Raw genomic sequence first — 22034 nt, 5'->3', positions numbered from 1 at the left:
TCTACCTATAGTATTTAAGTTGAGAATTAAAATCCCTTGGAGATAGTTAACATTACTTATCCTGAAAATTGGGGTTAAAATCTTAAAAAGAAATAATTTGTTTTATTTATCTATGGAATATTAATTGTAACTATAATACAGCTGATCCTGCACGTCGTTGCCGTGACAATTTAAATGTTCGTGGATGAAACTCCGTTAAATGTAAACTGCATAGATTTGTAACACCATTATTTGCGTTGTATCGACCAAATATAAGTTATAGTTCTAAAACTATATCCAATCATAAGAATTAATATCTTGCTGAATTAATTAACGAACATTTTATGAAAATCGATCGAAAACTGTGGATTCGTATAAGGGCCATCCACTCATCCGTGGTGTTATGCCTTTTATTTTATATAATAGAATAGTAGGGTCAGGTATTATATTTATTAATTATAACTGATCCAGCATGTGACAAATTAATAATAATGCCACTATGACAGTTAATTTTTGTCTCAAACTCCGTTAAATACATAAATGTAAGCTATATACCTACACATATTTTTAACAATTATTTGGCTAAATATAAAATAAAGGTCTAAAATGACATACCTATTTATCCAATTATAATAACTGTTATTTTCTGTCACCAAAGACAGCCCTATACAAACAAAAAAAAAATTTGTTTTTCGTCAGGCAACAAATCCCTTTGTGAGACTCTTTAAAATTTAAAATGTAAAATATTTTCTTCGAGGTGCACATCATTATAAGATTACATAAGTACCAATTTTAAAAACCATGAGTGCGATAGACTCGATTGTAGCTCGCTAAGCAAAGATTGATTTTTATTCTAGATTACTAGGTAGGTACATCATTACATTACTTAGGTATTAGTTATTGGTGTAATTTGGTGAATGGTGATGAACTCAATAAAATGTAGTAGATTATTATAATATAGTAGGTACTAACTAGTAGCTGTATACTATAGCTGGACACAGCAATACCATTGCTGGGTTTTTGTGATTATGCGAGCAGTATATCTGTATTATATTATCAGGTAGGCAATATACTTGCTGTAGATCGCGGACCCCGAGTGATGCGAACCTAAGTGTATAGTTTAACTCTAAAGTATCAAAAAATGCAAAAAAAAATTGGTCCACCGGACCGTGGTTTGAACTCAAATCATTTCTGTACTAAAATACACAGGCTTATCGCATTAATAATAATAATTATTATTATTAAAACCTATAGCAACCATTTATAAAAAAAAAAAAAATAATAATCTCAAAATTATTGTTTGAGAACAATTCCGGGATGGACCTCTTTTTTATCTATTTTCGAAATAAAATGTCTATCTTCTCTTACAAGGTCTAATGTATCGTACCAAATTTCATCACAATCAGATGAATGGTTTACGAGTGCATAAAGTCAGACGCAAACATTTTTTGTCTTTCATATTATAAATAGATAAGATTATTTAGTCCCTAGGTACTAAGGTAAACACTATAATATACAATCTTTAGTCTATACCTAATTACTTCACAATAATGATATATAATATTATATATATTATTCTTATCATTATTATTATACTTTCATATATTTGTAATATCAGATCTTTTTTTGCTGTGTAATAAAAACAGTATAATTAAAGTAATTTAGTCATTAGTCGTACTTGTATTAAGACGCAATCTTTCATTATTGACATTCACTCAACGTCTTGCCCGCTTGCGTAAGCCAGGAAAAGGACTAAAAGAATGTCGTAAATGACAAGCTGAAGGATATACGTACACCACCAGTTCTTTATCAAATCAGGTATTAATTACTATTTTTTTTTTTTTTTAATGAATTATTATATTTTATTCCTAAAAAACATGGGATCTAATCAGCGTAGTGGTTTCATCAGTCCATTTACAAACTATAATTCCGATTAAATAATTACTCTTTACTCTTATGTAAACCGTTTAAGGCATTTTCAATAACTGGCCATCATACATGGAAACAAGGTGTTAATAAATCATCTCTGTCTATGACATATGACTACTCATATCTGAGCATATGATGATAACTAATACGTGAGATGAATACTACAACAATATTTCTCGTACACTCGAGAATACATATTATTGTATTATATTATGGGGAACGGAGTGGCTGAGTGGAGTAAGACGACAGTGCCATAGGCGGTCCTACGGGTGCAGCCTTTGCAGCCTGTGCTGCACCAGACATTTCAACCACCACTTTATTTTATTGGTTGAAATCATATAATTATTTATAACTCATAAGGTAGATATTTTATAATTTATATATCTTTGTTATTTCACGATCTATTGTTCTGAAAGTCTGATCATGAACTTAGTTGGTAGTTGCAGTGTTGGGTGGTAACGTAACGAAAATTACAAATTACTGTAACGAAATTACTATTGTAGTAACCATAGTAACGCTGTAGTCATTTCATTATATTTTATTTAAATTAACGCAATTGTAACAAAATTTCTTTTAAAAGTAATTTCCATGGAGTAACGTGTTATTTTCCACGTTATTAAAATAAGTTATGAATGTAGAGTACTAGAGTGCATGACATCAACTAAGGGTTGGATATTCGAGAAAAATTAATTAAATCTTTAAAATGTAGGTATTTACTATTCTGAAAGTTTTAGATAATAATGATGAATATTATAAAAGATGCAGGAATTTTACGCATTTTATTCATGTGTATTACATTCATCCATTATCAGTATATACCTACCTACATAATCAATGTCTTACATATACTACTATACAAATATACAATTAATATATAATAATTAATAGTATACCTACTACTTATTATATTCGTTATGGACTGAATGTATCGTTAAATTTTGAAAAAGTAACTGTTTGTTACGCATTACTTTTTGAATGAAAAAATAACATAACGTGATAAAAATAATTTCGGGTAACGGGAATGTAATTTAAATAAAAATATTTAATGTAATGAATAACGTAATTGAGTATTTTATCGAAAGTAATTTACCCCCAACACTGGATAGTTTTTAGCTCGTAATTCTGATGATCAAGCCAGGATTAAGGGGAGGAAGACCCTAGGCAAACAGCGGTATTTATATAGTCACGATCACATCTATAATACAATTATCATATGAAGAACAACCAAGTACGGAGGAAAGGAAATTACTAGTTTACTAGTTAAGTAAATTTATTATTACCACTAAGTATTATTGTTACCATCAGAAAATTTTTTTATGATTTTTCTTTTCTTTTCATCTTTGTATCTATTACTTATTTGGGAGCAAATAAATCTAACCCGTATCCAATATATCATGGCCAGTATCGCACCGATAATAATGCGCAAAATCATTTTCCCAATAATTTTATTTTTAAATACAGTGATAACAAAATATATCAGTACACACACAAACCTGGCCATATGCTCCCATTTACCATGCCGGTAGTGGTTAACACCGTAAACATGATAGGCTGGTGGCAAGACACAACGCCTGTAATATGTAGGCACTATAAAATTACAAATTACCACTCAATGTAATTTTAAGCCGAGAAGACTATGAGCCCTTTACATACGTGTGCCCCGGGGATGTGGCCCTCTTGCCCTCTTTAATCCGGGCTCGGTGCCGATGCCCGATGTGCATTGTCGGCTGTTCAAAGCTCAGTCATGGGTGGTTGTTTCTATGTGGACTGGCAACTGTCAAAGGAAAAATAACAGCCATCACTACTAACTTTAATAGCTAGATTTAAAATTTAAATATACAACTAATATAAGAATTAACACTTAACAGTGGATTACGCTGGATGAGCTGGTATTTGAATTCGTTTTTATGAGAAAAATCTCGAAAATATCATTTTTGTGTATACCAAAAATTATTTAGCTTAGAATAATTTTTCGTATGCATTTTGAATTTTGACTAACCATCAGATCATCAGAAAGCCATTCAATACATGTTTTTTAAAAATTAATGTTATAACTAAGTCACTATAAACTATATTTAAGGTGCTGATAAAATACAAGTATAGAAGTATTATAGTACTAAACAACTAAACTACTAAAGTACTTAAGTACCTATTAACTTATAACTAATAGCATACTAAAATAGAATAATAATATATAAATGTATAATTTCAAAAAATTAGCCTGTAAAAACATATGTAGGCATTTTATATACGCTGTTGTAACTTGTATTACTTGTATTGTATAGTAGGTATATAATGCCTTGCTACTGACGAAACCAGTATCTAACTACAAACATTAAATTGTCGGGAAAATAAATTGTTCTGTCTTTGTTAGGTACTTACTAAATTAATTGAACATTTTAAATTATTCCAGCAATTCAAAAAAGCTGATAATTTTGTGATACTTACACAAATTATTTTTGACAGTTTTCTTATAACTACAATATGCTTTTCATCCTATCAATCTATCATTATGCGATGCCCACACACATATTATGAAGTATGAACTATTGTCTATTATAATATTATATTTATATACCTACTATACGTCTATACTACCCATGTAATAAATTAAATGCAGTATGCCAGTATCATCAATTCTCAATATAATGTAGCAATGCTAGTAGAAAATGCGGCATAAATTCACTTTTGCTAGGTACCCCGCCTTAACGAAGAACTAATAAAGACACTTCCTAGTTTTGGCATCAAAATAACTAGTTTAAATTGGTTTAGAAATTATCTAAAAGATAGGCAACAAATAGTTAAAATAAACAAAACATTAGTCATTAGGTCAAAAAAGGAAAATCATATGCGGAATTCCACAAGGTATAGTGTTCTTGGTCCTTTATTTTTCATTGTATATATTAACTGTATATGCAATATAAATATAGATTGTAAAATTGTAACATATGCAGATGACACTTGTCTACTCTTTACAGATAGTTCGTGGCCTTCTGTACAACTTAAGCAATATCTGAGCTCAAAAAAGTAGTAAATCTTTTTAACTTGAATATAAAAAAAACCTATTTTATGACATTCAGTATTTACAATTCGGTTATTCCTTTTAAGGAACTAACAGTACATTGTTGTAAAAATGTCACTGGATGTAATGATGATATGTGTAAAAAAATTTCAAGGGTCCAGTCACTCCATTCTACCAGATATCTAGGTATCACATTTGACAGTAACTTTAAGTGGAATTTACATATTAATAATATCGTAATGAGGCTACGTTCTTCACTCCACAAATTTTATAAACCAAAAAATATCTTGCCTGTAAATATATTGCGTTTGCGTAGTATATATTTAGCTCTATATCGATCAGTGTTTCAATATGGATGTTTAGTGTGGGGTGGATTGTCCGAAATTTATGTAAATCCATTAGCCATTTCAATTTCAACAAAACAAAATAATAAGAATCTGTTTAGATACAAAAACTATGGTAGGCTCAACGAATCAAAATTATAAAGAGTTTAAGGCTCTGCCTATTAGGTCGGTTTACAAAAAAATTGTGATACTTTGGTTAGATACTAACAGAAATACATGGTTAAATACAGAGTTATATAAAATTAAAAGACAACACAGGGCATTAGATGCATTAGTAAAGTATGTAAAAACAACGTGTGGTCAAAAATGTATAGACTACCTGGGCCTACTACATTCAATTCATTGGATTATGATATAAAACATAAATTACTTTACTATAAAAACAAAAAAAAAAAAAAAAAATTAATGAATAGTTTTTGTCCAATTTACCTTAAATCAAATTCTTTTTATATTTTAAGCTATGTAAATAATTTTAATCTATGTTTGTTTTATTCGTGCATGTTTGAATATAATGTTATTTTTATAGTTTTCTTTTTATCACGTACAATTTCTTAAAAATATTACATTAATATTTGTTTATTTAGTTTTCTATGTATTTAGAATCTTACTTTGAATCTTTAAAATTTTAATTTAGTTTAATTTCTTTGTATTAATAATTATAATAATTATATTATAAAATTAATTACTCTCTATCTCCAACACAAGCTTTGCTTAAAGGAAATAGATAATCAAAAATTTTATCTTCAATAATAATTTATGTATTTTATTTCTTTTCGATCAATAAAAAAAAAAAAAGTTTGTTATAAATGCAGTTTTGCTACCAAAAGTTTTTTTTTTCAAAATGTGTTTTTGCATGCTTAATTTGATAGAACTTTAAAAACAATCTCTCAAACTTAATTTGGATGTTATAGTCAAAAAACTTCAAAATGCTCGATTACTATAAATTTAAATTCTTTTGAATTTTTTTTTTTGAAATGTTGATATTCTTATGCTTAACGTGTTGGTAAAGTCAGAATTTACCTATCTTACTTACTTTTTTTTTTTATTGTTAATAAACCACGTAAAACCTACAATTAAGTTTTACGTAGTTTATTACCTAACAATAACATATTATCAAGCCGTATATACTATATTATGATCTAAAGACATGGTAAGACTGAGTCGGTGAAATGATAACAGTTTGATAAGATTAACTGATAATAGCCACGAAAACTTTAATAATAATAATATAACTAAAATATAATTGCTTATGAATTAGCCTTATGAATTATTATTATTTATTAGTAAATTAGTCATTGCCATTGAGTATAAAATAATAAAATATAAATTCTTCATTAAATACCAAATGTTATAAGTTATTAGTTTTACTAATAATTTTTAGTCTTGAATTACAGTGCTCAATATTACCGTTAAAATATATATAATATACCTAAGTCCTATAGTAATAAATATTTCTGTTGTCAATTAATTATGAATTTGTTTTAAGCGTGAAATCGTTTGTGCATCAACTTTGGGATATGATTTTATATGCTTTAATTTTAAGAAGCCGGGACATCCTACCACTGACGTCCACTACCAATTACCACTGTAGTAATGGCGAGAGCGCCATTGATTTGAAACTAATTAACAAGATTGTAAAGAGTGTTCTAAAAAAAACTGATTTACCCAAAAATAAATGTTTCCTTCGCACCAACGACAAAACCTACTAGTATGTACATGTTTATTTAAATAATTGAATGATGTTATCACTATTATTACTTTGTACTAATTTAAAAATTAAGAAAGCATATAGGTTTAATACTACTACCTATTTCCTAAAATATATATTTTTCAAAATGTATATTCTAAAATATTATCTAAATTGAATGCTTAAACAAGTATTAAATAATGACCGTTAACACCTATATTAATAATTTAAAACTAATACACATAAATGGGTAAAATACCCATAAATATTTTTATTATTTTATAATTATAAAAATAATAATACTACCTACCTAAATAGGTATTTTATAAGTTTAAGAATAAGAATTATATCTAATAGATTATAATATATAATATGTTTTCCTAATTAATTTTATTACCATCCCATTTATTTTTTAAAACTGATTGTAATACAAAGTTTGAATAAAAAGTTATATAGGTAAATCGGTGCTGCTCTCATATGCGGACTACAAATGCATGCAGTCTACCATCATAAATGTAGACCGCATATCGTAGCAGAAAAAAATTATTACTTGTAAACTGCATTATAAACACGTACATCCACTAAAAGATAAAATAAAATTGGTCAGATTAGATGTTCTGATATAACCATATAGGTATGTCATATCTTGTATTTTCCAACTATGTTTATTGTTATTAAAAGATAAAATTGTTGATATACCTAACCTACCTACAATTACTGTGCGACATTATAACAAATTTAATAAGTTTGTTAGTTACGAATTGGTCGTTGATTGTGTTATACTAGGTTTATATTTGTGTCCGTTTTGTATATCGTGTGCATTATGCTAAAAGATTTTTATTTGTACATTTTTTATTATTTTTATATTGAGGTTTTTCATTTATTTTATGTAGACATATTATTATTATTACATTATATTTTTCAAATTTGAGCTAATAAACATATATTATTATAATTATAAAAATATAAACATGGCTTATTACAATATAGGTATTAGACGATCTACGTCTTACAAGGTAGACCGCATACGAGAGCAGAAATATGTCGGTAGTCCGCATATGAGAGTAGCACCGGTATATCTATTAAATTAGTATTTTTCACTATTATCATCATATTTAACAAAATACAAATTATATTTTAACAAAAAAATTGCTATAATCTTCTAATTTGATGTTATTTTTAATACTAATATTATTCATTTTTATTAAAACATATAAAGAGGACGTCACACCCCGCATGTATTGTCTCTGTCTTACAAATGTACAACATAGCAAAAACTGTTTTGCGTGGGACAAATTTTATCTTTCTGTGTTTTTAATAGTGGCTCCAAAATTTCTGAACATAAAGGGTAAAAAATTATCTATGCAACAGCGTGCCTATATTTTAGATAACATAAATACAATAAAAGTTATTTGTTTTTTTGTTTTTTTCATTTGCTTATATACAATGATTGGATAGTGCTATTAAAAAAAAAAGCTGTTGCACCAATAAAGTTCTTAACGTTTTGTGAAAATTTGGTAGTTCTACAACGAATATGGTGCGAGAAAAGTTGTTCCGCAAAAATAGTTTTTGCTATGTTGTACATTTGTTAGACAGAGACAACACATGCGGGTGTGACATGCTCTTAATGACTATTTTATTTTTTTTATAGCAATGTCCTAACACTTATTACCTATGTAATAAATTAACAATTTTAAATATTATAATGTTTACCCATTTAATTTTTTGTTTTAGCTTTTTACCATGTTTAAATATAATTTGCATGGCAATGTGCATTCCATCATATCCTCAAGTCTTAGCCTACAGCTTTTTAGAAGAACTAGCTGGAGAGTTTACAAAAAAATATGACCGTTTTAAAGTAGAACAAGCTTTGAGACCCTATAATCTTATTGAATTCGGTAATATATTTAAAATATTTAGTTTTAAATATTTAATGTTTCAAATTGTACCTATATAATTTAATGCATGCAAAATAGACAGGTGTGTACCTCTACATATTATTAGGGCATTAACTTTAATGCTTAAAACGTTTAGAAAAAGTCGCTTAAACATACAATACAATAAAATAATATGTATTTGAAATTGTATTATTAAATAACATCATAGTTTTTCCACAAAATTAATTTTTTTTGCTCACAGTAAATTTATTTCAGCCGCCTTATAAATCTTTACAAACTTTGTAAAATATGCTTCCATCTGTTGGTAAAATTCTTTTCCCAAACTTACAAACTTTAGGACATTAATTTACTAACATTCAGTTTTTTTAAAAATATAATTAAAATAGTTGTAAGTAGTAGTGTACTAATGTAGTACCTAATACTAACAAAAAATACATTCATATATAACAGAAAAACTCATAGGCCAAAAACAGATTTGTCTGTTTAAATAAACATTTTACTTTTATATGAACATTTACTCATGAATTTGGTTGTTATTTTGTATGCCAATTAGATAATAATTTGATATTATCACAGTTATATTACCACTATCAAAAATATATAATTTTAGAAACTTAATCGGTTTACATTAAGTGCAACATTCTGCCAGATAGATCAAAGTATATAGCAAGGCTGCCCAAACCCAGGCCTGCTGGCCACGCTATGGCCAGTCAACTTATTTGAATTTTCCCGCGGTTAGGTATGCGTTTATTTGTCACAAGCTTGTCGGCACTATTTTTAATTTTTATGTTTATAGATTGTTGCGACTGTTTGTCGGTCGATGGTCGTCTTATATTGTGGAGATTAGGTAGTACATTTTTATTCGAAGTATTGTAAAAATAGCGACCATAAGTATAAGCTGCAATTCTGGTTCATAAGATAAGCCAGCTAAATGTAATTATAGTCCACTTCCAAAATAAATTGGGCAGCCTTGAAGTATAGCATATAATTTTATATATATCTGAATTTAGTCACAATGGTCCCACATACAATAACATTTTTAAATTATCTTCAATTATCAAACATTTTATTTATATATTACCAAAAAAGTTAAATACCTAAATAAATACAAATTGATCTTAAACTATAAAAATATCAAATCAAGAAATCGGGCGCAAGAAGGGTCACTTACCACCTCCTGGAAAATGTTGTGTAAAATTAAATAAAATGAATTCTATATGAAATCCCCCCCCCTCACCCTGAAAAAATGTATATGGGTGCCCATGAATCCAGATATTAATATATTATTTCAATTAAAAAAAAAATATACTATATACATTCAAGTCTCTACAACTCGAATCTCAAGGGGAATAAAAATACATTAGACTTAATATCCCAAACACAACTTAAAACATTTCAAATTTGAGTTATCGAGACTTGACTGTATTTACATTAAATCATATCCTTACAATATGTATAATTATAATTTAGATACTACTATACATCCTATTCAACAAATGTATAATAAACCACAACAACTGACATCCAGGATAAATTTGGCTGAAATCACTCGTGATATCACATTAGATCCACCTCAAGAAGTATTTATTGTTGAAGAAAATTCTAAGAATAATATTCATACACCACAAGTTATTCCTCCAACTGTTCGAGGTAAATTTCAAAAGTGCAATAATAAATATAAATTGGTATAGGTATAATATAAAATAATACAACATACTTTTAAATAATATAATACATTTGGTTTATTATTTTCAATATGATATAGTTATATTTGAATTAATCAAAAGTTTTATTTTCAAAGGAATTAAAGATTTATTCAGATTTATTCATTGAAAAAACCATTAATTTTGTATAGGTTTCATTACAGTGCAAGGTATTTTTGTATTAAATGTTGTCATACTATTCTATGTGTCCGTTTTCACGTTTTTCTTGTTTCTTAACATTTAAACATAAACTGTTTTTTTTCTTCCATTTTTAATATTAAATTACTAAATTAATTAATTATCATTTTGTTAGAAAGTAACTCTCTACTTTACCACAATCTATTAGCTCAAATGAGTAAATTTATTTTATTGTATTTATTATATATGTAGAACTGTATTTTAAATAAAAGTAGACAACTGTGAAATTGAACATACAATAGCACTTCTATAGTTAATGAATTGTATCATGATAGTAATTTAGTAGATTCAATAGGTACCTAATAATATGTAATTAAAATTTTTATTATTTTGTTTTTTTCAGTTGGACCACTGCCTACTTTAGAACCTTTATCTTTCATTGATAAAACATCTTTAATTTTTACTATATGTTTAATTGTTCATAGTATTGTCATAGTAATGGATACATGGAGGAGTTGGACAACTGAGGTATGAAGTATTGATGATAATAATAATGGATTATCTAGTATAAATAAAAAAAAGTATAAATGTATTCAACTAATTAGGTTTTTACTAGAAAATAATTATATGGACAAGTTTGGGACCTTTTAAATTTGATCTTCACACAAATCACTAGTTTCAAATTTAACACAATTAAAAATTAACTTGTGTACTGTTTCAGGAAGATGAATCATTGGATACTGGTTGGCTTCACTTTTGTAGTATTCTCTTCCGATTAGCTCAGATGTATGTTCTTACGCACAAGCAAATGTATAGATGGAAGAAAGGGTGGACACTGTTCTTAGTGCTATTAGGTGTAGATTGGTTTCTGTATTCCAACGATGATCTATGGCAAGTGATTTTAGTTTATGTCATTACTACACTGACACATACATGCATACTTAGACGGAAAATTGCCATTAAGTTACCACAATATCAGATTTAAGCATAGATAAATATTTGAAATCTTATTTTATAATGACATTTGTGCATTAAACATAATTTGTTATTCTGTTAACCAAACAAAAAATTGTATAATAAATGTTTCTTTTATACAAAAATTACAATATAAAACAAATATTATAATCTAGTTTTTTTCTGGTTCATTTATGCTTGTTGATATATATTATTTATTTACAATTATTATTGTTCTATTGTGATAAAATAATTATAAAGAGATTTATAAATCTTGTGTCAAGATAATTAACAATATACAATTATGAATAAGTGTAATTGAATATGGTATTTCCGCAATGCTGTGTATAGAATTTGATTAGGTACACAATGTGTGCTCGGATTTAATATTTCAGTCCATTGGGATTTTTATTTGATAATTTATTTACCTAATACTATTAAACTAGTCTTGCTTGTGGTTTATTTTGAAAGTGGAAAATTTATATCACTTTTATCATAAACTACAGGGTTAAAATTGGTTTAAAAATGTTTGTTTTAAAATTAATTTAAGATTTTATTATATTTTTTTATAACTGTTATTAAGACATCTATTTTAGATTTCAATTTGTAAAATCGAGATATATATGTAAATAAAAGTTTATAAGTATCTGTCACAGATATACCAAGTAAAACGTACATGTTTTAATAAATATTGAAAAACTCAAATATATTGTATCATTATGGTTATGAACAAATTCATTTTTACCATGGTTTAAAATTAACATAAGCTCTACAATAATAAATTCATTGATTTTTTTTTATCGATAGTTCCATGTTTTACATGCTTTTGAATTAATTTGAGTTCAAAGTTTATAACATCAATGTTTGATTTGTGACAATAAATGCGTCTTTTGGTAAGAGAGTGTAATTTATTTTTATAATAAAATATTAAAATGATATTGATTATTATAGAGTTGAACTATGTTGTTTTTATAATTTATTGTTTAGTAGGTAATTAATTATAATCAAAACAAATAGTTTTTTTATTTACTCAAAAGATAAATATCATTTGATATTACTCATTTATTTTTGTAATAAAATTTTTATATATTTAGTCGTTAATCTACTATAGGTTTGTATTTCATACAAAGCAAACAATTTTTTTTATATTTTAACAAAGAACATTATTAAATTATCATTTAAAAAAAAATATATTTTAATTAGGTACCTAATACATGACGTGTTTCAGTTATCATATTTATAGGATGATGCCTGCAACACCGCAGGAACGATCGATTCCCTTATTATGTAGCTTTAGTAAAAATCTCACATAGGTAATTAATTATTGTTCCAATCAACAGTTCTTGTGCTAAATGTCAATATTTGCTTTTGTATAATTGTACAGATGTCAGCTAATTTGATCCCAACAAATTACATTTTTTTTAAAACAGGTAGTCTAGAATGTTGAAACCAACAAGTGCCTTTACAAATATTTAAGTGTTTTTGCACATCTCCATAAGACTTTAAATACTAAACATAAAATTATATAACCTAACTTACATGTATAATAGTTATAAGGGGCACCACTTTTTTTTAAAAAAATGTATTGGACTTTCTCAGTCAACGTACACCTAACACAACTTGCCTATTGTACTTACAAGCCATAGTATTTTAAGTACATAATATGATATTGTACAATAGAACAATATGACAAGATAATCTGGTTCTCCACCGTATTATGTACATTTGTAAAGAACAAATATAAACCCAAAGTAAATACTTAATACTGTGGAGTACGATAATTTAAATGCGCCATATAAAGAATAATAGTGTTTGCAGTTTGCACTATGTAGTGCTGCAAATTACCAAATGTCGTTGATAAAATACTATTCAAAATTAAAATTTAACACATTTCAGCAATAAATAATATTAAAAATGAAATATAATATGATCTTAAAACTCATGTGGTATTTGTAGATATAACATAGAAACAAAGCATTGGACAATTATTTTGTTAAAATCAACATAGGACAGAGGTGTTATTAGTATAAATATTAAAATTGGAATAAAAAATCAATCAGGTACATCCGAGTTTGCTAAGCCAGGGCTAAGAAAATCTAAAAATGAATGTTCCACCATCGACGAAACTCTAAATTATTGTATACAACATCACATTGAAAACACAAAAAATATAGGAATCTTAAGTAAAATTGAAACAATTTAATTTACTTTCAATCATTATTTGGTTTAATATTATTATAAAGTAGAAAAATCATTCATCAAAGATGTAGACTGTAGACATGAAGAATAATGTAGCTTACAATAAATTATGAAATCAACAGTGGAAATAGACTGTTATCACTAACAATAAGATTTAATTACAAAACAAAAAAAAACTTTTACAAACTACAATCAAATTAAATTAAAAAGCACCTTTGAAATAAAGTAACTTTGAAGCTCAAGATGGACTTTAACAACAAAAATCATTAAACATTTCATCTTCATCAATTCCTTCAAAAATATTTTGAATAATAGAGATTTCATTGTTTGAATATTGATCTTCAGGTTCAAATTCATTTCTCGTCCGTTTGGTAGGTGGTTCTTCTGGAAAACTACTAGAAACGGTAGGAACACTTTTGAATAAATTATGAGCTATAGGAGTTTTTGGTCTGAAAAAACTTTTAACAGGTGTTGATTGGCTAGGAGTATTATTTGTGTTTTGGTAGTTTGCATTTGATGGTTGAGAACTATGATCGGTCGAAATGTTGTGTAATTTTAAATTATTAAGCACATTCATCCGACTCTTAATATTCACTGAATGAGAATTTTTCTTAAAAGCTTCCACGTTAAATGCATTCCATTGTTTGGCTCCATTAACTATTTCTTCATTTGTCATATCTGTTGTTCGAGTCACAATTACTTCTTCAACATCCTCTAAAATTACATTCATAATTATTTCCAATTAGTACATTAGTATTTCTTAAGATGATGACACACTTGCATGCGTTATCTGTGTCTTACACACGTATGACATAAACAAACAAGTTTACGCAGAATGAGTAAAACTCTCTCCATTTTGGTTCTAAAGTAAAAATACCTATTATGAAATTGAATTGTGACAATATTTCTGAGGGTAAGTTTTTTTCCATTATATCCAATAAATGTTCATTATAACATTTAGAAATAGCAAAAATTCCAACATTTTTAAAAAATTAAATTTTTTTATAAACTCATTGTCTTGCACTCCAAAATATAGTCATCTTTTAATTTTCTAATAGGTATTTTTATTCTAACACCAAAATTGAGCAAGTTCTACTCAGACTGCATAAATGCGTTTTGTCTATGTCTTACGTGTGTAAGACGGAGGCAACACATGCGGGTGTGGCATCCTCATAATATAAATTATTAATGCCATTCATACCAGAAGAATAACTGTAAATGGCAACTAAATGATCACTAGTAATATTTAGTGTAAATCCTTTGAGTATTTTTTGACATGATACACCAACATTGGATAATACTAAAACAGCCCCTAGCTTTAATTGACTGCTAAATTGGTTCCAAACAGCTCTATGAATTGTTCCTCTGATATGTCCTGTTTTGTCAGCAAGTAGAACTGTTGGATCTGGTGATAAACAATCAATTTCTTTTAAAACAGAAACAAAAAAAGGTATTTTATCCGTGAAAAAACGACCAGACGCAGTGTATGGAAGCAGTTTCTGTTTTATCCATGCCACATTAAATTTATCTAACAAAGTATCAACATCAGTGGTGAAAAAATCTGATAGGAATTGTTGATATGGTGATGAAGAAAAAGACGAGTCATTTGCTTGAGTGCACAACTTCTAAGTAAAAATCAAACCAAAATTAATAAAACATGAAATGTAGTATATTATACATAAAATATTATGTATGAGACTAATATCCTAAATTTTATTGTACTTAAATAGAATAAAAAAGGTTCATATTTTGACTATATATTATTATTTAAAAATTTCGAGGGCAATTACCTCTTCTCTGTTATCATTATCGCTAATGTTAATTGACCTATCCAAAGATTCCAAGTTTGAAGGATCTTCGGAATAAAGATCTTCCTGAAAATAAAATTAAGGGAAACTGTGTAGGTACTTCAAATAAGTAATTTGAAGGTAATAAACAAATTTTTAACTGTAAATAAAACTATTATGTATTTACATTTTCTGAAAGAAGACCAGCAGGTCCAGGAAATTTTCTAGATGTACTTTTTGGAGTCATTATTTTTACACTAGTAATAGTCGTATTAAGATGACTATTGCAATTTGATTTATTAAAACCTGAAAAAAGACAATTTATGTATAGACAATTGAATATAATATGTATTATAATAAATGCAAAAGTCTTAATTAAAATGAATATTTATAATTTATGATGTTAAATAAAAAAAATAAAAATATGTAAACTTAAGATCTTGTAAATTTACTTTTTATGTTTGAAGATTTTATCTGGTAAATTTCAGAATTGGCAATAGAAACCTAAAATAAACAATATAATGAATTTTAATTTATAAATTTTAAAAAATATTGATTTTTGCGATTGTAATTTAAGGGTAATAATATCAAATTAAATATAATTAAAACATTAAATATTAATGATTTATGTATACTAATAAATTGTTTATAGAATAAAACCTCATTATGATCATCATTAAAATCAAATTTAACTGTACGGTCATTGTCCTGTAATGGACTCCTAGGGCCTTGGACTATATTGGATGTGTTGAAAAAACTCTGAAATATAAATGGTTTAAAAATAAATAACACAAAATACGATACTACTTATAAAATATTTAATATATTACTTCATCGTCAGAATCAAAATCATCATCAAAATTTAATTTATTTGGCTGACTTTCAATAAATGGTTTTGTAATTTCTGATTTAGATTGGGTTTCAAGCATATTTTGTGAATTCTTTAAAATAAATAAAATAAAGTTGCATAAAACATATTTGTTGAAACTCACTATTCTTTTGGTTTTCTTTTTAACCAAAATGTACCAACATTATAATCTCAATATTAATAAAATATAAATTTATATTATAAATTACACTCACATCATTATTTTTATTTTGTTCTTTTGTTGTTTTATTTTTTAATTCAATATTTTCAGAGTGTGAAGATTCCAATTCAAAAACTGAATTTGATACACTTAAGAATATCTGAAATATAATCAAATATAATATGTTAGTACTAAATAATTAAATCAAAAATGTACTTAAATAAAAGTTATTATACTTCATCATCATCTTCAAAATTTGAAGTAACAGGATTTGAATTTAATGATTTTAATGGTGATGTACCAGTGAATGGAGGCATCTGGGTATTAAGAAATACCTAAAAAAAAAATAGATACTGATAGGTTATTTTTAATGTGAGTCGTATAGTTATTATAACTAACACCATAATATTATATGATATACACTTTATGACAATTGTAATTTATAAATAATTACATTTATAAATGAAATGTCTATTCTCTTCTTACAATAACTAACAAGTTTTAAAATGAAAACCATGTTCAATTTCAATCACAAACAATAATTGTTATAATATAGTTATAAAAGAATAAAATAAATTTACTTCATCTTCTAAATCAAAATCTTCAAGTTCAAACATGTTAAATATTTTTCACTGCTACACAAAATTATCACATTTTACTGGCAATTGAAAAAAAAATTGATTTCAAATGTATTAGTATATTGTACATTACTTAGAATTTTATCCTTTTATCGTACAAAACACTAAAAATTAATTATTTAATGAACTATAGTGAACTACTGTTGGTTCATGTACTGTACACTTCAATTTTCTTCACATTCTACACAATTTAAAATGTTTTCGTTTTAACAGCAAGTATCTGTTTCTTAGATATATACTTTTAAAGTTAGTTCATATTTTGTAAGTTGTAATTTTTCAGATAGTAGATACCCAGACCACGATATTGTATTATTGTCGATAAAGTCTAAATAATTAAATTTATTATTTTCTTCATTATTAACATTTCAAAAATATTATTGTTAACTCGTGATTAAACGAATTTGATAACGGTTATGATAAGCGTAAAAAAATGATAATGTATTATCTAGTCCACAAAAACAGTTACACCACTTTCTGTTATTCTGTGAGATTACGATAATTAATAATTAATTACATTTTTACCCAACGGTCAACCAATTATATTAATTAAAAGTTTATGGTTATAAGTATTTTAATAAATTGAAAAAAGTCATAAGTAGGAATATAAAAACAAAAATAAATTATAATCATTTATTTGAAGTATTATATGTATGTTTCGTCACTCCTTGGCACCACTGTAAAAATGTTTTTAACCTCACAAAACGTACAATCACTAAATTTCTTTTTCCTAAGCTGACTCTTCTTGTTAGTGTTACTTGTTTTATTAATTTATTTACTTGTAATCGAAAAAGGATTTCACCGCCGTCAAAATGGTAAGTTTAATCCAAATTTATCTGAATAATCGTTCAACTAATACATAATACACCTCTGTATCGAAAAATATGCATTTTCAGTGTTTGTGATGTTTTAGGATTTTTTCCTTGTTTGACTTGTATTTGTTTGTAATTGAACCAGACAAAATACAACTATGGTTATAATACAATTTTATTATTTCATTAGTATGTTTCTTATTAATAAATTATTTTATTTTTACAGGCCAAACGTACAAAGAAAGTAGGAATTGTAGGTAAATATGGTACCCGATATGGTGCCTCGCTACGTAAGATGGTGAAGAAAATTGAAATCACCCAGCACAGCAAATATACCTGTTCGTTCTGTGGAAAAGTAAGGATATTTATTACATTATTAAAGTATTTAATCGATATTGAAAAAGTTAATAGGAACTACCTAGTCGTGTGACCAGTTGAAATGATTCGTTTTTAAGTAAAAATTAAACGTTTGTTTTAATTTAAAGCAATCTTCTGTAAAAACTAAATAAATTACTCAATTTTCATTTTAATATGATTGTACTTTTTCCATAAAATATTTGAGTCATTTGTTTTTATATTTTATATATATACGTTTTGTTATATTTACCATGTATCTATTGAAATTAATTAAAAGGACTTGATATATTATAATTTATGGCTAGTGGATACTGGATATTTAATACTTACAATACAATAATTTACATTATTACCTATTTCTTATAAATTAAAATATTAAAATAATATTTTGTTTAGCTGTCAAACTGATAAGTGTTTGTATACCTAATTTAAATCATAAATATTTATTTAGCAATTAAATGATAGTTTACTGAACAACATTTTATTCAGTATTATGGATGTCTGCGCACCATTTGTTTTCTCTCTGACCCAAACGCAATATAGTAAATGTATGTTTAGCAGTAGAATTCAGCTATTATCAAACTTTAATCTTTGAACATTACCTGTGTCCCTACGTTGGCTTTATACGAAATTTTTATTGTTATTTAATTAAGATTTGTAAGCATTTTTAAATTGTAATAATTTATAGTTTAAATCAGTGGTTCCTTACAACTCTTTGACACTACGGACCACTTACAGAACTTTCGATGCGTCAGGGACCACCTCAATTTTAGTCATTATTTTTCTTACAAACAAGAATCATTTTATTATTTCATGCATTTTAGATTATAAATAAACAAAAAACAATATAATTCCTTATAGCAGGCCTATAATGTTTATAATTGATAAATTTTAGGTAAAAGATTAAAATTATTAACAATTCAATGTGAATTACTGTTATAAAATGTACATCTTATTATTATGTTTATTATACCAGCTCATGGACTGTAGGTTGAGAACTAGTGGTTTAGACGCTCATAACTTATAAACATGGGATTGAAGCTATGTTTTATAATTTTTAGTTTGTAATTAATTGGTATTCACGCAAAATATAATAAACAATATTCTTCTTTTTAAATATAAGTACAATGTTAGCATTATAAAAAAATAATATATTTACTTCTTAATAGCGGATGACTGTAATCATTTATTTGTCTAATTTGGTAAATCCTTAGATCATATACTATGGATAGAGCTACTGCATTATAAACGCGTAGTAGTGTTGACGACATCATAGAGACGAGTCGCAATGTGACTGATTTCTATTGCGCATGATAACAGTTGTACCAATCGTTTACATGAATGCATAATGTTAATCATGTGCATTTGTACATATTCCCCTTAGTTATGTTGGCTTCAGATTAAGCCAGTAGCTCTGTCCATAGTATATGGTCTAAGGGTAAATCTCAGTTTTCACAAAATCTACTGAGTTTGTTTTAAAATTGTATGATAGTTGATTAACACTGGTTTAAAATGTATTTATTTTTTTTAGGAATCCATGAAGAGAGCTTGTGTAGGAATTTGGTCATGCAAAAGGTGTAGACGAACTGTAGCAGGTGGAGCTTATGTATATTCTACAACCGCTGCAACTACTGTACGATCCGCAATCAGACGTTTGAGGGAAGTGAACGACTTGTAATTTCCAACATTTGATTATTATCTAATATAAGGACATTAAAAAAAAAAATTGTTAATTTTTTTCCTTATCCTTTTAAATGAATTTGTATAAACTATTTGCAATCCTTATATTCTCTTTATAATCTCTTTATTAAGTTAGCTGTTGACATTAATATAATATGGACAGATAAAACATTTAAATGGGTAAATAAATGCTCATCAAAAATGATACCTTGGCCAGTTTTAGAAAGTTGACTTCAAAACCTATTGGTATTACATTTCTATTACAAATATCAAATACTTTGATATTATTTAAGTATTATTTGTCCATTTCACATAAGTGCTCCCAAAACATATTTATATATAATGACTGAAACGCTAGATTAAACAATTAGAACATCCTTGTAAAATGATTTTTATATTTTTAAGACCATAGACAATATTTCTTTGAAAAAATATTGAACTAACACAAATTTGAGCGGAGGTCAACAAGCAGTAGGTTCTTTTTGTCTGATATGTACACTGTATACTACATCTTCATTGATCTAACCTAAAAATATGGAAACTAGCTTTTATTGTATAGAAAAAAACTTAATTTTACATCATTGATTCACATGATGATAAATCAAAATTCCACTTTCAATTTGTATTGTATTAAACATGAGGAATGACGATTATGTAGTATAGATATATATAGATAATTATTATGAAATTTAATATTGATAACACTTCTCTAATAAAATCAATAAAATAATAGCACCAATATGGTCGAACATTAGTGTTGATGTTTATGTGCTTGATACTTCATAAAATATTAGCGACATCAATTTGAAGTTTTAATGGTTAAACTAAACATTATTTGTATTTAGTTAAACGTCATGATAAAAAGTAGTAGACATAAAATGTTCATTGTAAAATTATTTTAGTTGAGTTTTAATAATTGTTGCATTGGTTATATTTCAACATTCAATTTTTTGATATATTATTACTTGTTGCTGTGTGTTCAGGTACACAAATAATATATAATACTTAATAAGGTTATAATTACAAATGTTTCTCAACAATTCTCTCCAAAAATAAAATATCACATACTTTTTATATTTAAATTTTTTTACAGCCATAAGAACATAATATTAAGGTCTAACTATGCACTGTCTTGGTGAGATGACCATGTTATATTATTTTTATATATTATACGTTAAAGTTAATAGTCTGTACAGAGTGATCCATTTAATGTAAGACACTATCGTTTAACCATCTACTTTTCGTATAATAAGTGTCTTGCGTTAAATGGATCACCCTGTATAGTTTAATAGGTATAACAATCTAGTCCATAATATCATAATTATTTATGTATTATGTATACTATAAACTATTATACTTGTCACTTGCACATAGCACATATAATAAAAGTACCTATATTATATTGCTTTGCGATAGTAGAATTATCACTTGCTGTGCTATTAATATTAACCATTTCCGAGTAGCTTTGGTTATATTTATTCAAGATTAAGCCCATAATGCTTGAAAAATATAAAAAAAACTGGTGTATTTTACCTTTGCAAAATCGAGTATTTTTTTTTCCGGTTTTAAAATGTTTTAATTTTATTAATTTATAAATTGTCAAAAAAAAAAATTATCTAGTCTGCTTTCCACCAACAATGTATCTGATTAAAATATTTTTATGGACATAATTATGGTTCTTTAGACTTGGATCACCACACCGCTTATATTTGTTCATAGATCAACAAATGTTATTGAATGATTTTTGTTTGAAGTAATTATCCAAAATTCCGGGGTTTTTTTTTTAAAATAACGACCGCGATTTAAGATATACTTTAAATATATAAATAGATTAAGATATATCTTAAATCGTGATAACGACTAACGAGTACTTGTAAAACAA

At 26.5% G+C, this 22034-nt stretch overlaps 3 protein-coding genes across 4 annotated transcripts; 2 read left to right on the top strand and 1 right to left on the bottom strand.

The window, feature by feature from the left end:
• The first annotated feature begins 6492 nt into the window (after window positions 1-6492).
• On the top strand, window positions 6493-11845 carry LOC132951159 (vesicle-trafficking protein SEC22a-like). The gene is made up of 5 exons (XM_061022905.1): window positions 6493-6982; window positions 8696-8859; window positions 10330-10509; window positions 11104-11228; window positions 11422-11845. The coding sequence occupies exons 1-5, from the start codon at window positions 6792-6794 to the stop codon at window positions 11683-11685; spliced, it is 924 nt and encodes a 307-aa protein (XP_060878888.1). The 5' UTR covers window positions 6493-6791; the 3' UTR covers window positions 11686-11845.
• A 1362-nt stretch (window positions 11846-13207) lies between these two features.
• LOC132950347 (uncharacterized) lies at window positions 13208-17673 on the bottom strand. Of its 2 annotated transcripts, none has more exons than XM_061021763.1 (10): window positions 17250-17673; window positions 16905-17003; window positions 16724-16828; window positions 16471-16581; window positions 16301-16399; window positions 16093-16144; window positions 15828-15946; window positions 15644-15727; window positions 15055-15475; window positions 13208-14567 (listed from the first exon to the last, which is right to left on the bottom strand). In XM_061021763.1, the coding sequence occupies exons 1-10, from the start codon at window positions 17283-17285 to the stop codon at window positions 14104-14106; spliced, it is 1590 nt and encodes a 529-aa protein (XP_060877746.1). In that variant the 5' UTR covers window positions 17286-17673; the 3' UTR covers window positions 13208-14103. The 2 variants fall into 2 exon arrangements, with proteins under 2 accessions (XP_060877746.1, XP_060877745.1); XM_061021762.1 differs by having other exon boundaries at window positions 13212-14567; window positions 15055-15478.
• Window positions 17674-17964: 291 nt separating this feature from the next.
• Window positions 17965-20357, top strand: LOC132951139 (large ribosomal subunit protein eL43). Its single transcript, XM_061022870.1, has 3 exons — window positions 17965-18118; window positions 18342-18470; window positions 20004-20357. Exons 1-3 carry the CDS (start codon window positions 18116-18118, stop codon window positions 20148-20150), a joined length of 279 nt encoding a protein of 92 aa, XP_060878853.1. The 5' UTR covers window positions 17965-18115; the 3' UTR covers window positions 20151-20357.
• The last annotated feature ends 1677 nt before the right edge of the window (window positions 20358-22034 follow it).

Source organism: Metopolophium dirhodum, chromosome 8, assembly GCF_019925205.1.
Source record: "Metopolophium dirhodum isolate CAU chromosome 8, ASM1992520v1, whole genome shotgun sequence".
NCBI lineage: Eukaryota > Metazoa > Arthropoda > Insecta > Hemiptera > Aphididae > Metopolophium > Metopolophium dirhodum.
This window is presented reverse-complemented; position numbering and strand designations above follow the sequence as displayed.